The sequence below is a fragment of the Colius striatus genome, chromosome 2, assembly GCF_028858725.1.
Source record: "Colius striatus isolate bColStr4 chromosome 2, bColStr4.1.hap1, whole genome shotgun sequence".
In the NCBI taxonomy this organism is placed as follows: Eukaryota; Metazoa; Chordata; class Aves; order Coliiformes; family Coliidae; genus Colius; species Colius striatus.
In genome coordinates this window covers 45,514,807-45,534,313 of record NC_084760.1, presented here as the reverse complement: position 1 = coordinate 45,534,313, position 19,507 = coordinate 45,514,807, and the positions used below count along the sequence as shown (strand labels likewise).

The window sequence follows — 19,507 nt, the reverse complement described above, 5'->3', positions numbered from 1 at the left end:
GATGCAGTGACCGCTGCAACTGAGCTGTGGTAAGTGAAGCGGTGCTTCGCATTGCTGCTCTGCTGCTCATTCCAGTGAGTGCCTTTGCGTTAGATCACGGGAAGCCACAAACAATAGCTCTCTGTATACTAATAATTTGTTATAAACATTTACCATATCAACCATCAGCCATTTCTTCTCCAAACTGAAGAACCCGAGTCTATTTAGCCTCTCTTCACGAGGAAGCCACCCCATGCCTCTCTGTCTCCGAGTTGCTATTCTCTCTGCCTTTTCTAGTCCTATTGTATCCTCTTTAAATGGGATGACCAGAGCTGTATATTAAAAGTGCAAGCATAGCATGAATTTGTGCAGTGCATAACAATCCCTACCTTAGTTTGGTTTCCTGACACACCCTGTGTATACCTTTTGTCTTTCGTCTAATATTTTCCTCAGAATATTTCCTAACCCTCCCCACCCACCCACCCACCCCCAAATTTCTCTCTGGAAATTGGGTACACAACTCCTTGCCTTGCTTACCTTTGTCTGCACAGTGAGGGAAACGGGTCCTTAATTTTGTAACTTCCTTTCACTTCGTGCCCCTGCAACAAACATGCAATTCACTGCCCCGTGTCCCATTACTTTACACACAGCTTTTGATGCACTGGTTTTCAGCTTCTGGAGTAACGATGCTTCTCTCTCTCCTCCTTTCCACATGCGCAGGATGACAGCACTAGCCATAGTGACCATCAAGACCCCATTTCATTAGCCGTGGAAATGGCAGCAGTAAACCACACCATCTTGGCATTGGCCCGGCAAGGAGCCAACGAGATCAAGACAGAGGCTCTAGACGACGACTGATACAAAGAAAGGGGAGGGTCAAAGCAAGAAGTAACTTAGTTTTAGACGTAGCACCTTAGCAGACTTTCCTCGGTCCTTAATATGTGTTCTTAAAGTATAACTTTGCAGTTTCTTGTACGTCAGTTAGCTGTTAGGGTCTTGTTCTGTGAAGATGGCATGGTGCCCTCAGCCTTTGCATATACTCTCTCAGTATTAATTCCCAATAAATAATCAATCAACCAACCAACCTCCCTCTCCCAGCCCCTGTGGCTAGAAAAAAAAAATCTTGCTGCTCTGTCTTAGCATTCAAAGTGCTTCCAGGTATTTTAGACAGCCCTCAATTACAAGTCTTAGGCTACACTTAAAAATCTTGGATACCCTTAGAGATCGTGTTAAAAAACAAAACTAGTCTGTACGCTTTTCCTTCTCTGAGACTGAAAGGATGCAAGCTGAGGTAGTGGCACAGGGTCGATGGACACCAGATCGGGAGTATCAACAGAGAGTAAAAAGAACACTAGAAACCCCACTTCAGCATGGGAATAAATGATTTCCAGCTGCAATAAGCCGTGCCTCACTGGTCACACAGTGACTCGATATACTTTTGGGTGCTGTGCTGAGAATGTCCATTGGAAACACATTCACACATTTTGGTTGACGTTCACATATTCAACACAGACATCCTCTACTCTCACAAGCTGCGTGGCTTAGTGGAGAAGTACTGCCTTCTGCCTCTGGGACCATGATTGAAGCCCAGCCTGGGATCATAGGAAAAAAAAAAATGAGCTGAATGTCTAATGGACAACAGTCCACTCCTCAAAACCACTATTCCTTGTTTGGCATGGCTAGCAGTGCCTGCTCAGAAGAGGTCTAGACTCTATTGGTCTGTCATTAACAATATCACCTTTTATTCTTCCTCCCGCCTTTTCTATCCCTGCCCTACTTGCCTCTCCACTTGGCCACGTGCAAAAGCAATGCTTTCCAGGAAGGTTATTAAGGTCATAAAATCGGTGAGTGGATTTTTTACACTTCTGTGTAACTAATGCCTACGTCCTGACTAGCCTGAGAGGTTATTGGAGAACTTTTTGCATCTGACCTTTGCTAGATCACCATCGTAGCGTAAATATTCTCCTAAATATAAACTTGTTTGTTTGTTTAAAGGCAGGAGGATCTCTTACCTGAGAAATGGGGTGTGAATGTTTTGTGTTCTCTTTACTCTGTCCTTGTTAAGATGTGAGAAAGCTATACTGCTACGAGCAATTTAATTAATTAATTGGAAGCCATACTGATAATGGATGTGGTAATATTTGTAAAGCAAACCTACTTTAAGTAGCAGAAACTAATGGAATTGTTTTCCTTGATCATATGTAGCACTTTTGTTACTTTTTTCTTAAAGATATTTATATTTGATAAGTCTTTTTTTTATCATTTGAGAATTCAAAATACCAAACGGCGAACTTGCATTACAGAGTCACCCTGCCATCACCTTGTCATCTAGTATCTAAATGATGAACTGTGTGTGCATCTAAGAAAATTACATCTGCTGGCATTGTGTGGAAATGATCTCCTGGCATCCTGATAAAATGATCTGTTGCTGCCGGTAAGAGGAAACGTTTCAGTGGAAACAGCACGGGAAGTGTTGGAGACGGGCAGGACCGTGTTACGTGGAAAACACAAACCTACAACCTATGTAAATTTTTACTTGCAACAGTTTAAAAATTTGCATGGTGTTTCCTCAACATTCCATTGTTGTCTTCCCCGTTTCTGTGGGAGTACCTCGAGAAGGGGAAGACGGCTCAGTCGGAAGGATGGGTTTCCCTTTTCTCCCCTCCACTTCTAGAGGAGAAAGGGAGTGAAGGGAAGTTGCTGGCACTTGGCTTGTTCTCATCAGATAGCGTCGCGACCTCCTCAGATGTGGCTCCGTGGCAGGTTTTTGGCCAGCCTGAGCCCCAGCAAGGTGTAGGCTAACTAGATCGTATTTGCATCTGTTCATCTGGTGAAAATTGCTTAGGTAAGTGTGGAGGGGAATTTTGTGCTTTCAGAGGGCACCGAGTTGACACCTCTTCGTCTCTGTAACTTCGAAGATATATAGGTAGGGCTTGGCCTCGTCTTTCATTTATGGGTTTCATTGGAAAATTGATGTGCTTTCCTTAGATATAGATCACTGAAGCAGAATGAAGCCGTCTTTTTTTTTTTTCCTGTTTTATTGCATTTCTTGAGTAGGCAAATTCATAAGTAGCATCAGGGCAGACTCAGGAAAGAAAGGAAATGGATCAGTGACCGTTGTACCATCCCAGTTTTTTTCTTAAATGTGTGTGTGAATGTTTTGGTACTAAAGAGTGAAAGGACGGGGAGAGCTTTTATTTCTATTTTTGCACAGTGGAATGATCGAGCAAACTTATAGCCTTAGTGGAATTTTACCTACTTATTCATACTACAGTCACACACACCAAGCTGACAAGCAACATCCACGATTTATAGGAAGGAGATTTTAATAATCGATGGCCTCTTTACGTTGGGATTGCCACCACCATTTGTTCTGGCTGTTTCATTTTAAAAAGAACAGACTCAAACTGTTGGACAGCTGCAATTTTAAAAGAAATATTGCTTACTACACCGTCTCAAAAAAAAAAAAAAAGTCATTGTTTCAAGCATTGCCTTTTTTAAGCAATAGGGAAGAATAAAAATAGCACTAGAACTTGTTACAGATTTATGTGATGAGGTATTAAAGTTACACCACCGTACCATCTACTGTAGAATAATCTGGTCTTAATTCTGTTTGTCACGCTCCAGTATCCCATCTGAAGGTTAAACAGTTAAACCCCTCGTGAACAACTGGAGATTGGCACATCCTCCTTGTCTGTAGCTTCCTGGTAAATACCATCCTCTCACCAGAGAAAATAACAAATGGCTTAACCAGGGTATCAGACACTTAGTTCCATGGTGTCAGGTTTGGGTTGCCTCTGTCTATTTGGGTTTTTCTTTGACCATCGAGGGGTCAAAGAGCGAGACTCACCAGGATGCTCACGGCAGTCCACGTCCTTTATTCTGAAAGTTCATAGAACAATCTGCAGCTGGCTAATAACTTTTTTATTTGACATGAATTAGCTAAAACAGAATAGACACTGGTGTGATGATATCAGGAGAAGAGTACGTGACCTAGAGCAAGTGAAAGAATTGATGGAGAGTGTGACCTGGAATTTGTTGTAGGGGTTTCTTTTCAGCAATATGGGAGTAATCTTTGTCTTTCTGTCTCTGGACTTTCTTGAAAATTAAGGCTCGTTTTTGTAGCTCTGCAATTCAGTTGCAATTTGTTGCAGCTGATCTGGAATTACTGCAATTTGTTCTCATGTGGGTTCCCTTGAAGTGGATCTGGTGGCAGACTGGATCAACCTTCTTGTTCTGTGAATAGAGAAGAAATTATTTAACATGCTTCTCTTCTGTGATGGACACAGATTGTTTTTAACTTTGTAGGATAATTTCTGTCTGTGGTTTTGTCACTCATGAAGTCCTTATACTTGAGTTGTTGTCTCTTACTGTCTCCTTAAAACAACAGTTTCTACCTCTACTTCGTTTTTGGCTTGTTTGGAGTTTTTTGTTCTTTTGTTATTTGTTTTTAATATCCCCCCAACCCCCTCCCTCCCCTGCTTTTTCCTGAAGTTTGACATCCCAGACATTTGCAAAAGCATTATGAGTTGATAAAAATAAGCCGACATAGCAATGAGCAGCCCTGTCAATGCCCCGGCGTTATAGACATCTTCCAAATGCTCTATAAACATGCACATTGTTATGGCGAGATCCCACGACTCACGTGTTGGTTGGATGTGAACAAGTCGCACACTTGCAGCAATTCAGGAATCTCATCAAGAAGAGCCTTCAGTGAGTCAAGGAGAGCGATTGGGCCCCTCTGTTCATCATTTGTGGGACCGCATCTCGAGTCCTGTGTGCAGGCTTGGGCAGGAGTGGGACTCAGTCGTAGGGCTGCTGCGATGAGAGGACTGGAGTACATGTCGTGTGGTGAGAGATGGCGAGATCTGAGTGTGTTTGGACTGGCTCTGGGAGCGTATTTTGTTCTTCAGCTGTTTTAATGGTTGAGTTTAGAGGAGATGGAGACAGGCTCTTCTCAGAGGTGCAGAGCAAAAAGGTGAGGGGCAGTGGGTTAGAGCCTCGTTAACGAAAATCCCAGATGAATATAAAAAGAAATATTTTCATGCTCAAGAACAGTGGCTCAGAAAGGCAGTGCAAACCCCATCCTCGGGAATATTCAAAACTCAACTGGACAAGGTTGGATTAGAGACCTCCAGAAATCTCTTCTGACCTAAATTATTCTATGATTCTGTCCAAACCTGCTCAGGTTGAGGTATTTCCTAGTTTTCATCCATTCATATTGAGTTGTTTAAATAAATTATCTTAATTTGTTGTTACCGTCTTTTTTTTTCTCCTGTTTTGCTGTTCATAAAAAGTTCTCTCTCCTATTCTCCTAACAGAGGAGAGCTTTATTTGCAGGGTCTGTCTCCAGGTTCCAATCAAGCCATAAGTAATAGATTTCATTAATTATTTGCTCTGTTTACACAGTTCTTCAGGGATATTTGAATTATTCTCTTTATTTCCTTGCCTAACACCAGACTGGTAAGTTTCCCGTGTTTTCGTAACGTTTGTGCTGTAGATGGATGGGGTTTTGCTTTCCTTTGTGCGGATTTGTCGTTGGCTGGCTGGCTGGCTGCTGTGGGTGCAGGCAAAAAATTTCACATAGCTGAATGTATTAGAGGCAAAATTGAAGTTAATTTCAGCCTACTAGTGTCTACTATGATAAAGCAGGACTTTTTTTGGCCCAGTACATTGTTAAGTGGTGATTATCAGAAGCTGAAAGGGTATGACTGGGAAGGAGTCACCTTATACTCACTTGGATCCTCTTTCTTAAGTGTTTGCTGTTGGCCTCTGCTAGGAAAAAAACCAAACGAACCACACTTCACTAGGCAGACTTTAGGTCTGATTTGGATGTTATTTGGAAGAGAAATTGCAGCGGTGTTTGCCAGTATGGACTGGCATGGGGTCAGCCAGACTCCCAGGAGTGAATTTCTGCCTTCAAGTGCATAAGAACGTGGAGATGAGTTTACCGAGATTTTGGATTCCCCTGGGTGCTATGAAAGTTCTCCTTTACTGCTTGCAAGGCAGTAAAATGAAAGCATCACTGTGGCCTTCCACCCAGAGCAGTTGAGTCACCGAGACACGTGGTAGTTTGAACATGGTCTCATAAGGAACCAGGTCTTTATCTTTTGTGTAGTTAAAACCATCGGAATTAGTGTAAGAGTTTTCAAAACTCAAAATCGCTGCCCCTAAAGCACTTAATGCCAGATGTTGTTTCCCTGTGTGTAATCTGAACTCAGATGCAAAGTTGGATTCACACCTTCCTCTGTGAATTGCTATGATTAGGTGTGAGATTTTGCCCGTAATACAGAGCTGTGGATGTTTAGTAGGAGAAGATCTTTTCCCTTCCCTTTATCCCTGGAATTGTGTAAATTATCATTGAGATGATCATTTTCTCACCAGAAGGTTTATGTTCTCCCTCCCAGCCCAGCTACATCATCGTGCTCATTCCACGGTGTTCATCAGCTCCTTTCAAGTTTGTTGGATAATTACCAGCAAATCCTGGAAGGGTGGGGTTTTTTTTGTCAAAATAAACTTTGCTCTTATTTTAGACAAGGCTTCCCACCCAAGTAGCTCTTGCACTCTTTGAAGTTATTTAACTTGATAATATTATTTAGATCAAAGTCTTAAGCTTGTAGGCAATAATCTTGAGTTTGATGTAGCTTTTATCATTTGGCAGGAATCTTTGTTGGCAGGACTGGTCTTGAAAACTGCGTTAAATGTCAATGACCCAGCGTGTTCATTCTTATTAGACAGCCGAAGATTTTATGTGTGTGTGTGTGTGTTGGTAGCATTAGTCAGGGCTGTATAGTGATCCTGGCTAATTTAATGTGGACTCAAGCATTTTCACTGTGATTTCTTGGAAAGGAAGGTTGACAGCCTGACCAAAAAATACCTTGCACTTCCCAAGAAGAGTTGCAGAGACATTTCGAAATCAAACATTCCCCCTTAAGGGTTTTTTTGGGATATTTACTCAGGATATTGAATCAGTTACAGGCCAGCTGGCATTTGGCGAGCTGAAAAGCATCACCTTAAACCCTTCATTTTAGCATCTATTCCCGTTGTCTTAATTTATGGGCTTCAAACTGTGTGACTAAAAGTGTTGCACATTAATGGGGGGGGCAAAAAAAAGGCATTCTAGAGGTGGCAGCTGTAAATTCAGTTTTAAAATACACCAAAATTACTTTTTCTCCTTTGTGAGAAAGGTGTTTTAACTAGAAAAGGGGACTCGGGTGTTTTGAGGACTGTCAATAAGATGACAGCATTTCCATGTTGTTTTTTGTCCAACAAATAGAAATAAAATCAGATATACGGCAAGTACTCTTGGTGACACCGGTGAAATTGGGGTTTGGGGAGAGAAATTCAAACATCTGGAGAGCTGGTCATCGCTAACCCACGGAGGTGGGAGAATGTTTGGAGTTTTGGGTGCAGGGGAAGGTTTTTAATATTTCAAATGCCCCTTTTAATCAGGCTGACGAAGAAAATGAACGAATCGTTTGATTGCTGCAACGTTGTGCTCTTCCTCGTTCTTTCCAGTAAGCTGTGGAGAGCTCTGGCCAACAGCTTAAGCGCCAGTGAACCGAAACCATTGAACTGGAGTGAACTGTGTAATGGGCCTTTGATGTTTCTGCATGTACAGTGCATCTCTCACTCAGATGGCTTGGCAGAAGGCACTCTCTGCCATTTATTCCCTCTCTTCCCCTCGCTCTTAAATGGAAGCGGGTGTATTCTGCTGATCAAAACATCCAGCACGCTTCTGCTAAATCCTTTCAAACTGCAGCCAGGGTAATTGGGATGGGTAGGATAAATGCAGAAGAGTATGGCAGTAAAAGTGATGGCAGTTCTTTTGAATGACTGGGTGTCCTCCTGACATGTAATTAGCTGCTTTAGAAAGATGTGGATTGGCATGGTCATAATTAAAAGGATTTCTGTCTTTTCTGTGATTGAAAACAGAAGATCTTCCGCCCCCTAATTCTCTTTAATACCAGTGTTATTAGTGACACTTGGAACACAGCTACTTTGTAAACTTAAATAATGACCTGTTCCTAATGGTAACTTACAACAGCAGGGACTGAAACAGAGTTTAGTTTTCTATGCAAAGCTGCCTCTCTTCCTTTTATCTTTCCCCCGCCCCTGCTCATGTACGTATCTGCTTCTCAGTGAGTTCTAGAAGCAAAAAGAACGTTTAGTTATGTGTGACAGCATGATTACAGATTACCCAGGGTTCTGGTTTAGCTCTTCTTGATTTGTTTTAGATTAGTTGTAGTGTTTGAGGAGGATCAGCCGGAGTCTCCTGGACTCCACGGTATTACTCGTCCTGTGTTCTCACCCTGCCTGCAAGTAGAGGGTACTGGTCACACTTGTCCTCTGGTTCCTAATGGAGCTAGCTCATCTGCCACCTCAAATTCTCCTTGTCAATGTCTCAGTTTGGAAGCCTTATCAGAATAACCTGCCTCTGGATAGTTGCCTGGACAGTATGCTTGCCGTTCACTACTGGAGAGGGTATATGGTGATGACTTGAAATAACACTGTAATCTTTCTCTGCTATGTTGCTGGAGTCTCAAAAAGCATCTGTCTTAGGGTGTTACGTGCCTTTCTATCCAGTGTTTTTGTGAGAAGTGTTATCTTTCGTCCGGTCTCGAGCACTGCAGAGCCTGTGCTCCAGTTTTGCCCTTAAGCTTCTTGACCATATTTTTCCATAGTGCTGTTCTCCTGCTTTAGTTACCCGTCAGACAGGTTTCCAGAGCTTTTTGATATTCAAAGATTATATTAGAGACTTCTGGTCAAATTTAGAAAAAAAATAGGATGTTCTTAACTCCAACAGATTTGCAAAAGAAGTTGGGAACTTCCTCAGCCTCTTATTTGAAACCTCTAATTAACTTTCCAGCTTCTTTGTACTGAAAGACTCGTGGAAATCGCACGTGATGTCACTGTGGCTGGAGAACAGCCTGTGGGTCTTGGGTACTTAATTTCTTCCAGCAGGGTTACCACTGGTTGCTACCTCACTCACGGTAGCAACTTCTTTTCTAGGACATACGTTTTTAGATGTTAACTTGCTGCTGTCACTGGCCTCAATTCAACTTCCTGTCCTCTCCCCACCTCTTCTCCTTAACTAATTAAAGTCTTCCACATTACGGCAGGATGGTGTATGTAGCTTAAATAACCCACCTCTGTAATTAAGAGGTTGACTTTAGCCTTCTGAGATATATTTTACATCATTTGAGGTTTAAAATTACATTTTACTTACAAACTTTATCTGTCAAATCGTTCAAGGAGGGCAAGGAGATAATGAAAGTAAACTGTTAATTAATGCTTCCCACCCAGTGCAGTCCATTATAGAACATTAAGCGTATATTCCATTCCTCAGAGCACGTTTTTGACTTTGGGTATAGGGTGGGGTTTTTTTTAAGTCTTAACTGCTGCTGATGAAGTTGCTGCTATCTCTCTTTAACAGGGCCATAGTGACAGTACTGAAAATACCCTTCAGGAACTCAACTAGAGCCAGGAACTCAGAATATCAGCTCCCTGACCAGTTTTTCCTTTACCAGAGCGTTTCCATTTACGTGTTACGGCAAGTGAGCAGATCTTTTCAAGACCAGAATGACATAGACTCTCCTTTGACACACTGAAGCTGTTCAAAAGCTTTGATATCGTTTTGGAGTGGAAAGTAGCAGCGGGAGCATCTCGCCTGTCTGTGTGGTCTGAGTTTAGGTGGAGCTACATGGGGTTCAGAATGGCAAAGAAGAAACACGATGCATCGCTGGGGAGCGCTGGGTGTGTTGCAAAAGCTGTGAAACTGGAGCTTGAGAGGGGTAAACTTCCTGGATGCTTTATTGATGAGGTAGTTGAAGCAGTTTGGGAAATGCTCCAAAATCTCCAGTGTATGTATCTTTGTGCCAACGTGTCTCCATGGCATGCCGTAGAGTGTTGTAAGCTTGAGCCGTGCTTTTCTAAGTCACAGTCCTCTTTCTCCAGGTGCCTGGAGAAGAGAAATACTACTGAGATGAGGGTATAGATCTCATAATTTGCAGAGCTTTTCAGAGTTGACCTCAGTTGAAAATCTGCCCCAGGATTTCAACCATAGTCCCTCATTCATGCTGGGATTCCTGGCAGTGCGACGACGAGAGAGTCCTGAAGTTGCTTTGTCGGTAATTCAGTGAAGTGGGCTCGAGAATTAGGCATCTGGTTTAGGAGTAAAGAGCCGGTGAGGTATCCTTGGACATTGAGAAGGTAGTTGTACATGTGTTGAGAAAAAAAGGAAATTCACTCCATTTGTGTTTATAAATCCACTGGGTACAAATGGTGAGATTTGTAGAGTTGCTTGCAAGAGGCAGACACTTTCCGTTAGGGGATTTATTTTGGGTTGTTTTGCATTTGGAAGGGCAGGATGGTTCATTCATCCCATAGGATGGGGTAGATGGAGGTTTGCAGTGGGATTGTGGGAGGCCAGCTGATATTCGGGGTCTCCTTGTAGGTGATAGACTCGTCCCTTCTGGCCTTAATTGTAAAACTGTGATTCCAAAGAGGTAGACTTGTCTTTTACCATTATAACCTGTTCCTAGTATTTAAGAATAGATAGAGATTTGAGTACTAGAGGGGTTCTCTGCGGCAGGAACTTCTTTAAAATGTATGGCTTTCCATCAGAGAACATATTGTGCCTTATGTCTCTAAACCACGTGAAGCTCCGGTTCTGTGTGATGAATATCTTCTTACACTTTGTACTTCTGCCATAATGGGAATCAAACAAATGCAGTTTTGATACCAGGTGGTCTCTGTACACTGCCATATGATTTAGCCTGACTCCTGTGTCTTACAGATTCAGTCTGTCCCATTGCCACAGCGATGTATACTTTGATACCAGTCAGTGTTGAGCAGCTAAAGCAGCTCTGGAACAGCATTCTTCTGTTCAGCTGTTGGGTTTGCTTCTTGTTTGAAAATAATCAAAAAAAGCAAACCCCACCCTAAGCAAAAGCCCAGACCAGTCTGAATTTCTAACCCTAAACTTTTGTTGCTGTTCATTGCACTTGGGTACACGAATTCCCGTGGTTACGGGTACCTTGCAATGACTTTTGCCATTATCCGAGAACGTTCGACACGAAAATCGTTCGCCGGGAATTAAATTTGATCAGTCGTGACCACTTCCTGTAGCTGCAGTGCCTCAAGCAACTGCTTTCTTACAAATAACTTTCATCAGTTGCCAGATGCTTCAAAAAAATATCGCAGGCAGCAGAAGTCCTCTTGCTTACACTGATGTCTCCGTTCCTACTCTGAGCCTCTATTTCCTTGAAGGAATTCCAGAGGAGTGTGTGGAGCTGTACCTCCTCCAGCCGCTCTGAGCCGTTCACTTCCCTCTGAAGTTGATTCTTGTTGGTACTGAATTTGTCACACATTATTTTCCCCCACTTCAGTTCTTCTCGTAGAGATAATTTCTTTTATCTTTCATCCAAGCTCCGTCACACCCTGGTAATCCTATTTTACCTGGTTTGCCCGGTGATTTTCACATCCTGAAGTTCTCCAACCTGAACCTGTTATTTTTACAGTCTCTAAATATATTAGTCCCATCCTAATAAAAAGGATCCAATGTAGTGATGAAGCTTAGGTTCAGTTGGGTCTCATGAAACCTTGTGAGCTTTCTCTAGCTGAAAGACCTCGGGTTTTCCCAGCATGGTTACTTTGCACCCCTCATCCCTTCCCTCATTTCAGTTTTGACACTTTGATTAGAAAATCAGGGAAATGGTAACTTTTAAGTATAATGCTTTTTTATTATTCCTCAGAGTGTCTGGGGTTTTTTTACTGGGAAAACTGGTACCGGGCTGTGCCCTTCAGAAACATTCTAGGAAATCACCTGCGAAAATGAAGGTCTCTCTCAGATACAGCAGCGCTTCTAAACAGGTTGAGTGGAGGTTTCCTGCACACAATTAGACTGCTCAGCATTCTCTCTTCTCAGACCTGTTTGTGGTTTGCTGCCTCTCCCGCTCCTATTGGGGCTCACTTGTTGCTCTCTGCGCCCTTTCTCCTCTTAGTCTTCAGTGACGTGTACCATCTTAATTTTGTTCCTTCCTGCTTTTTCTCTTCTTTCTTCTCTCTTTTTTTTTCTCCCCTGTGCGGGCACTTGATTACTGTCACACCTTCCAGCAGTGTTTTTGTGATTAGACATCTTTTAATTCCTTTAAATACTACTCTAGCGCAAGCCAGGAGGCATTCTCCTTTCCTTTTGCCCGTTAGGCAGTGCTGTATCAACCGCATGTTGGAATCCAAATATCTGTCATCCACACTGCACTGTAAGTATGAAAAATCTTGTCTGCTCTGGCTATTTAAAAAAAACTCCACAAAAATGGCTCAAGAATTTAGTCAATTTACAGCAGGTGACCTCCTCTGGGAAATAAGGTAGTGCCAAGGTGTTGGCCCCTGGTTAACAGAGAGGGACAAGGCAGTGGCACTTTTTTCTTCCATTTGATTTTCTCTGGCGTGCTCTTGGTGTTGGAAGGTGTCTTAATGGGGATGTTGCTTCTCTTGGTGAGCGTGTTGTTGCCTGCTTTCTTAACCTGAGGCTTTTGGGGCAGGGTGTGTGCATTTGGATAGCTTTACTGGAGGAGGCTGTGTAACTGTTCCCCTTGTCGCTTCATTCGTGTGGGGTTTGGGATCCTGTTTTGCAGCCAGAGTAGCTCTTTATTCCTATTGTTTGAGTTGTTTTAGTTTCAAAAGTGATTTGAAAAAAAACTGGAAATTTCTGAGTGAAAAATTAAAATGAAAATAGAGTTTGGATTTTGAGCTTCCCATCATTCAGTATTACTCACTGGATTTTTTCCTTTCTTTTTCGCCTTCTGCTTGAATTTAGTTCTGTCCTCTTGAGACTTGTGCCCAGCTGAAGCTTGTGACTTGTTTCTCGTTGCTCTGGGGTCAGAGGCCCTGCTTGTTCTTTTGAGCAGGACAGCTTTTCCTTTTCATCACCATTGCAATCCAAACTAAAAAGCAAAACCTCCCTTTTGCCTCGCTTTTGGCCCTGGCCCTACCCTTAGAAATGTCTTTCCGAATCTCGTCAACAGCCGACCCCTTCGTTTGCTGCTGGAGGTGTTCCTGGGGGTTCTGGGCAGCGCCTGGCACGCTGCTGCTGGTTAAACTGGGAGAGCACTGTGTCTCTTTGGAAGTCAGATATCTATCTGTCAGATCCTATATGATAATGCCATCTCATCGTGCCACGGGACCACCGTTAAGACGGGCTTTTACCTTAAAGATGATACAGGAGTGACAAATTTAAAGTGGATTTCCTTCAACAGCAGTTCTATCAAAGAGTGACAGATAAAAGTCAGTTGTGTCCATGGGGAGCACTATTTTCTTGACAGATCGCCTTGGTCTGTATCATCTTCCCAAGGCTGCTGACAGCCCGGGAAGTGTGAAATATGTGCAGTACTTTTTGAAGTTGTTTTTTTTTTATTATTTTTTGTTTAGTGTCAATTTTAAAAGTGCCTAAGTGAGTAACGGGACTCCAGAGTGAGCTGGAGGAACAGGATTTTAGACCTCGTTTCCCCCTTAAGAAAAGAGCCTTCCTGCAGTCCCTCCACACGTACGGCTCCAGGTGAGCGGTGCGAGGCCGGAGCGTGGCAGAACCGTGTCTGGGAAGAAATCTCCGCTCCTTCCTCATGCTGTCCCCTTCGGTTTTCAGTCTGGTGGTGGGTGTCTTCTCAATCTCATTTCTCAGCCAAACTGTAGCAATCTCTTGGGGTGGACGATAAAGTGTCGGTGGGGCGGGGGGAGGAAGTTTGGATAGAATTCAGTAGGAAACTGCCTCATGGATTTGCAGATCCAAATAGCTGCGTGCATTAAACATGCAGACCGTATACGTCTGAGCTTCTGGAGGGAAGCGGCTAATATGCATATTTAATCACCCCTTTTTGGAATCACAGAGACAGTTTCTTCCTATATTCTTAATTATTTTTAGGCTTATAATGGTGGCACCTGCTCGACATTTTGTCGTAGTGATTGTGACTATTGGCAGGTGGTTATGATTTTGTTAAAATACATGAAACCCAAGAATAGCTATCGACTCTGGTATAAAAAATTGCCTTCAAGGAGAATGTCTTCTGACCATAGTCAAAGGAAATAATGCTATTAAGAGGTATTAGCACCACTTGAGGATTCAGAAAATGAAAGCAATCCATATGTAGATGTTTTATTTTTCATTAGTAACACAATATTGTTTTCACTCTGACAACTTCATAACGTAGGAGCTGGGAAAGCCTGGGAAATGACTATTGGCAAGAAAAGCTCTAAGGACATCTCTTTTGCAGAGAACGGAGAATTAGCTCGTAGGATGTTGATGGGTGTTGATATAAGCAGTGATCAAATGGGAATCTATTGCTGGGGTACTGATGAAAATCGAGTGTTTGTGGAGCCTGTAACGCATGTAGACCATCGGATGCTGTGCCGTCGCCCCGCTCCAGAGATGCCTTTTTTTAACAGTGATTTTTTTTCTTCTCTAAACCAAGTGATTGTCCATAACAGGGGTTGTAATTGAAAAAAGATTAATGCGGTAGGGAGCGTTGCAACCCGAGAAGTGCAGAGACAGCGGAACAAGTAGCAGAGGCGCAGAAAGAAATGAAGCGAAACCCTTCACCAAGTCCAAGCCGCGTTTCTCGTGGCCAAAACTTTGGCGCCGTCTTCATTCCCTGCGGCTGTCAGGTGGCCTGAGGGCGAGCGAGCATGGCCGTGCTGTGGCGTTACGGTGTGTGGAGGAGGGCTGGCAGCCACCTGCAGTGATTCCGTGTGTCTCCCAAACGCGGTCGGTGAATGAGCCGTGTCCCATCAGCTGTGTGTCCCCCCTCCATCCCTCTCCGTACGTCCCGCCGTCAGCATCTTCCACGCGCGTGTTCGTTTCTCCCGACGAAAACGGCGCCTGTGTCTCATCTGCTGTAGGTGTTCTGCCTACCTCAAGAGGTAAACGTGGTATCCTGGGGTCGGATGTTCACAGTCAGTTCTTTTTTACATGAGCACTAGCGCGCGCACACACACAAACACACACACTGGAATGTATATTCTCCTCCTCTCACCCCCTCCACCCCTAAATAACCTCTTGACCTGATCGTTGCTGTAGCCACCACCAACTCCTCTTGCAAATTGGATGCTGCTTTAAATGTGAAAACAAATGTTCAAGAAGCTATAAAACCTGAATGAAAGCTAAAGCTGAATTTATAAAGCCTTGTTGCATATGAGCCAAAAGTGCAAAAAGCTCTATATAATGAACTAACCTGCCACTCATATAAATATAAATATATATAAATATATTAAAATCAGACTGTTCTACAAAATTGTGTATTTGTATTTTTGTGTACGTACAATTTTCTGCTAAGCAGAAGGAGGATGTAGTATAGGATGATGTGAGAAGAGATTTTGTTTAATCATATTTCTTTGTTACTTATTTTTGTTAACATCCAGATGCCTGTCTTTGTCTTATGTGTATGACACTGTTCCAAAGGTGCAGTATCTCTCTCCCGCCTGTGCGTTGAACCTCTGCCGCTGCAAAAGAGTTGGGTAAATCCACACGGCATCATCATCATCACCATCATCATCATCAAACCCCTTGAATACGCCCAGGATTTGATCTTAACAAGGGCTGCTCCTTCAGCTTAAGGACTTTTCTGTTCCACATTGGCATTTAACAGGCATCTTGTGTCATTCCTCCTAATGGCAACGTCAGATATCCACCTGCTAGTCGATTGCTTCTCACACAGGTCTCTGAGTGCGCTGTCTGCACCATCCATGATCTGTAGTAGGTTTGCTGCTGGCCTTCAGCCTGAAATCTAAAGGGGAAAAAATAGAAGATTGAGAGGAATGAACAGATCTTTGTGTTAGGGAGTTGCTTGGTGGGGGGGAAGACACCATGAAGCAGTAGCACTGTACTTCCCAGGGAAGCGAATCTCAGGCACCACCACCACCAGGGAGGAAGGTCCGGCGGGGAGCCTGTGTTCCCCACAGCTGGCTGCACGCTGTCAAAAGGCTGTTTTTACGTTCAGGATGGCAGTTGGCAGGTTCGTGGGTTGTCCCCCTCCCTGTGCTGCACCAGACACATCCTTCTGTCCTTCGTGGGAGCTGAGCCCCAGGCACACACATCTCCGCGGCCTTCGCAGCCATCTAGGATGCTGCCATAGGAGTAGTTGCAGCAGGCAAGGCTCGTCTTCTTGTGGCTTGATGCCCTTGCAGTAAAGATACTGATTTTTAAGAGGAATAGTCTTAAAATCACTGCATTTACCTGCAAGATGCCAGGGGGTCTGCCCTGCAAGGGAAAAAAGCAGTCGTTCTTCTTTGATGCGCCTCAGTTAGTTATCCATCCCAGAGTGGAGAACTACCCAGGGACAGGGGTCTTAAAACAGGACATAGAGGAAAAAGTAAAGCAAATAGGAGGATTTCTCTGTGCAGGAGGTGCTGGACATTCCACCTTCCATTTCCACCGCAGACCCTTGGGGCAAACGGGTCCTTTCTGCGTGTGTTCCCATCTTCGAAACGCAGGTGAGAGATCACACCTTCCTCAGGCCTCAGGGCCCTGCAAAAGGGTGAAGTACCAACTTCTTCCCTCCACTCTTTTCTCTTTTTTTTTTTTTTTTTTTTGGTGTGTTTTAAATTTACTTTCTACCATTGAACCCAATTTTGGCCCAGGGAGAGCGATACTGCATCTTTACATGTAGGGCTCATATTTATAACAATGTGTAATGACTGTAGCAAAAGTCCTTGTTTCTGTACGTGAATGGACAGAGAAACAAGTGCTCTATTGTATTGATTAAAATAGTTAAAATGAGTCCTGTATCATTGTATCTCCTATTCTGGATTAGTGCCTTTTGGACAGTAGACTGTTCTGTAATTAAAATGTAGTATAACTGCTTTTTTGTACAGTTTTGTTTTATTAAAACTTTTTTTTAATTTGTGTTTATTTTAGTATTGTACCTATTAGAAAATAAAAATGTATAACTCCACAAGGATGCTTCTCTTCTGTCAGTCAGTCCTTGGGTTGTGCAGAGCTCTCTGGGTGCGAAAGCCCTTGGAGAGAGACACCTTGGAGGAACCCAAGACCTAAAATGTGTCTTGAAAACTTGGTAAACCTGGAAAGCAGGAACTCCAATGAGCGAGAGCGGAGTCTTTGTGCCCTCCCTCATGTACTTTGGGTGGTCTCTGGGAGGGATGAAGGTGGTGGTGGGACTCGCAACCCCAGGACTCTGCCTGGAGAAGCTGGTGAAGGGCTGCAGGGAGCACACTGAGCCCAGAAAGAAAGAACTCATTGAAATAAGTCCAAGTGTAATTTTAAGAGGCAGAAGGGTGTGTTTGCTGCCCTACAACTGACAGGAGGTTGTGGTGAGGTGGAAACTGGTCTCTTCTCCCAAGTGACAGGACAAGAGGAAATGGGCTCAAGTTGCCCAGGGGAGGTTTAGATTGGAGCTGAGGAAGAGCTTTTTCCCCGAGAGGGTGTCAGCCCCTGTGCCAGGCTGCCCAGGGAGTGGTGGAGTCCCCATCCCTGGAGCTATTGCAAAGCCGTGCAGCTGAGGGGCTGAGGGACATGGGCGGACTTGGCACTGCGAGGGGGTGGACTCGGGAAGCTTAAAACCAAACAATTCTATGAAAATCTGTGTGTGTGGCCAGGGCTTGAGGGTGGTTTGAGGGCTTTGTTCAGGAAGAACACCACCAGGACAAGGGGCAAGCCCTCTCTCATTGTGTTGAAGCTGTAGGTGATACCTGTGGGGTGGAAGCACCTTTCAAACTGACTCTTGTGCCTCTCTCAGGGGTTGGGAAAATGAGACAAAACTCTGACATCATCTGCTTTGTTAGCTGAGGGGGGTCTGGGGATGAAGGAACTGAACCTCCAGGGCTGTCATTCCCCTACAGCCCTGCTGCCCCTCCTCATGCCTCCTGGCTCTCCCAAGGAAACCAAAAATAAATAACCAAAAATAGGGCCTTGCTTCAAACTGGTGGTGGCTCAGTAGCTCTAATTAAAGGCTAACACCCCAGGACCTTTTCAGACATTTTTCTCATTGGGTTTTGTTTCTCTGCAAGTTCATCCTCAACATATTCCATTTCTTTCTAATTTCCATCATAAGGGTGACCCAGTTGAACGGCTCAGCGATTGCAGAGGAGCTGGTAACACTGCTGGCCCTGTCCTGGTTTCTCCTGGGACAGAGTTAATTTTCTCCCTAGGAGCTGGTACTGTGCTGTGGGTTGGATTTAGTGTGAGAATAATGTTGATAACACGCTGATGATTTAGTTGTTGCTCAGTAGTGCTCATCCTAAATGAAGGGTTTTTCAGTTTCCCATGCTCTGCCAGTGAGGAGATGCTCAAGGAGCTGGGAGGGAACATGGCCAGGAGAGCTGACCTGAGCCAGCCAAAGGGCTGTTCCATACCACAGGACATTATGCCCAGCACAGAAACTGGGCAGAACTGGTGGAGAAGGGCTGTTCAGGCATCGGTCAGTGGGGACAAGCAATTGCACTGGACATACTTGAATGTCTTGGGGTTATTCATCTCTCTTTTTATCTTCCTTTTAATTACCGTTGTTTGGGTTTTTTAATTTCAGCTATTCAACTGTTCTTATGTCACCCCACAAGTTTTACTTTTTTTCAATTCTCCCCATCCCACCCTGGGGCAGCTGAGTGAGGGGCTGCAAGGGGCTCAGCTGTCAGATGGGGTTAAACCACAACAGTCCTGCAGCTTGTTTTCTTACAGGGGAGTGGGGAAAAGTGGAAGAACTCAGGGCAGAGGTCAGGAGCAGTGTGGACTGGGCCTTTCCCTGTGTGACGGCGAACAGAGCTCAGCTCCTCCTTTGGTCCCTCACAGCAGCTAAAATACAGTCACTCTCAGCTTCAACGCTTGCCTGATGCAGCAAAGGGCTTAAAGACAAGCGAAGCCATAAATGTGGTAATAATCTGAAGGAATGCAGGGGGGAAAGTGTTCTTTGTGGTTGTGTTTTTTTAAAATTTTCCTGCTCGTTTTGATCGGTGCCTTTTAAAAAGAGCTTTGGCTGAAGAACAGAAAGCAGAGCGCAGTTGCGGTGTGGAGAAGGTGTTACAACCACCTTCCGGGAAGAGTGAGGTTTGAACAAAGTAACGGCGCTTCAAAAGGCTCCTGTGTTTCAGCCAAAGATTTAGGGTTTGGGTTTTTTTTCAGAAGGTAGAACATTAAAGGGAAGTGGCTTAAAAAAAAAAGAGGCAGCTGTATTTTCATGCACTGATTGCAAGACAACACAGATAAAAATATCCTTTGGTAAATGACTTTCAGCAGGGATTGTGGAATCAACACAGCACTTGTTGCTTTAAAAAAAACCCTACAAAACCAATTAACTAAAACAAAACCACCCTTCCTCCAAAAAAATCCAAGCCAAACCCTGCCAGTTGTGTCCGCCTTGACACTGTATTTTGGAGAAAGATGTTGCCAAAGAGAAAGAAAATTGCATAATGTTTCAAGGACGTAGAATAATTTTGGTCAGAAAATACCTTTAAGATCATCAAATCCAACTCCCCACACAGTGCCAAGGCCACCACTAACCCATGTCCCTCAGCACCTCAGCTA

The 19,507-nt window shown here is 43.9% G+C and overlaps 1 protein-coding gene across 14 annotated transcripts in view; it reads left to right on the top strand.

The window, feature by feature from the left end:
* Window positions 1-16,908, top strand: part of HMBOX1 (homeobox containing 1) — a 129,690-nt gene extending 112,782 nt beyond the window's left edge. For 12 of the 14 annotated variants that reach the window (XM_061990160.1, XM_061990155.1, XM_061990150.1 and 9 more), the window contains one exon: window positions 700-16,908. In XM_061990160.1, the coding sequence (XP_061846144.1) occupies window positions 700-837 (138 nt within the window). In that variant the 3' untranslated portion in view covers window positions 838-16,908. The remainder of the gene's footprint in view (window positions 1-699) is intronic. The other 2 variants (XR_009818191.1, XM_061990156.1) reach the window with 2 other exon arrangements.
* The last annotated feature ends 2,599 nt before the right edge of the window (window positions 16,909-19,507 follow it).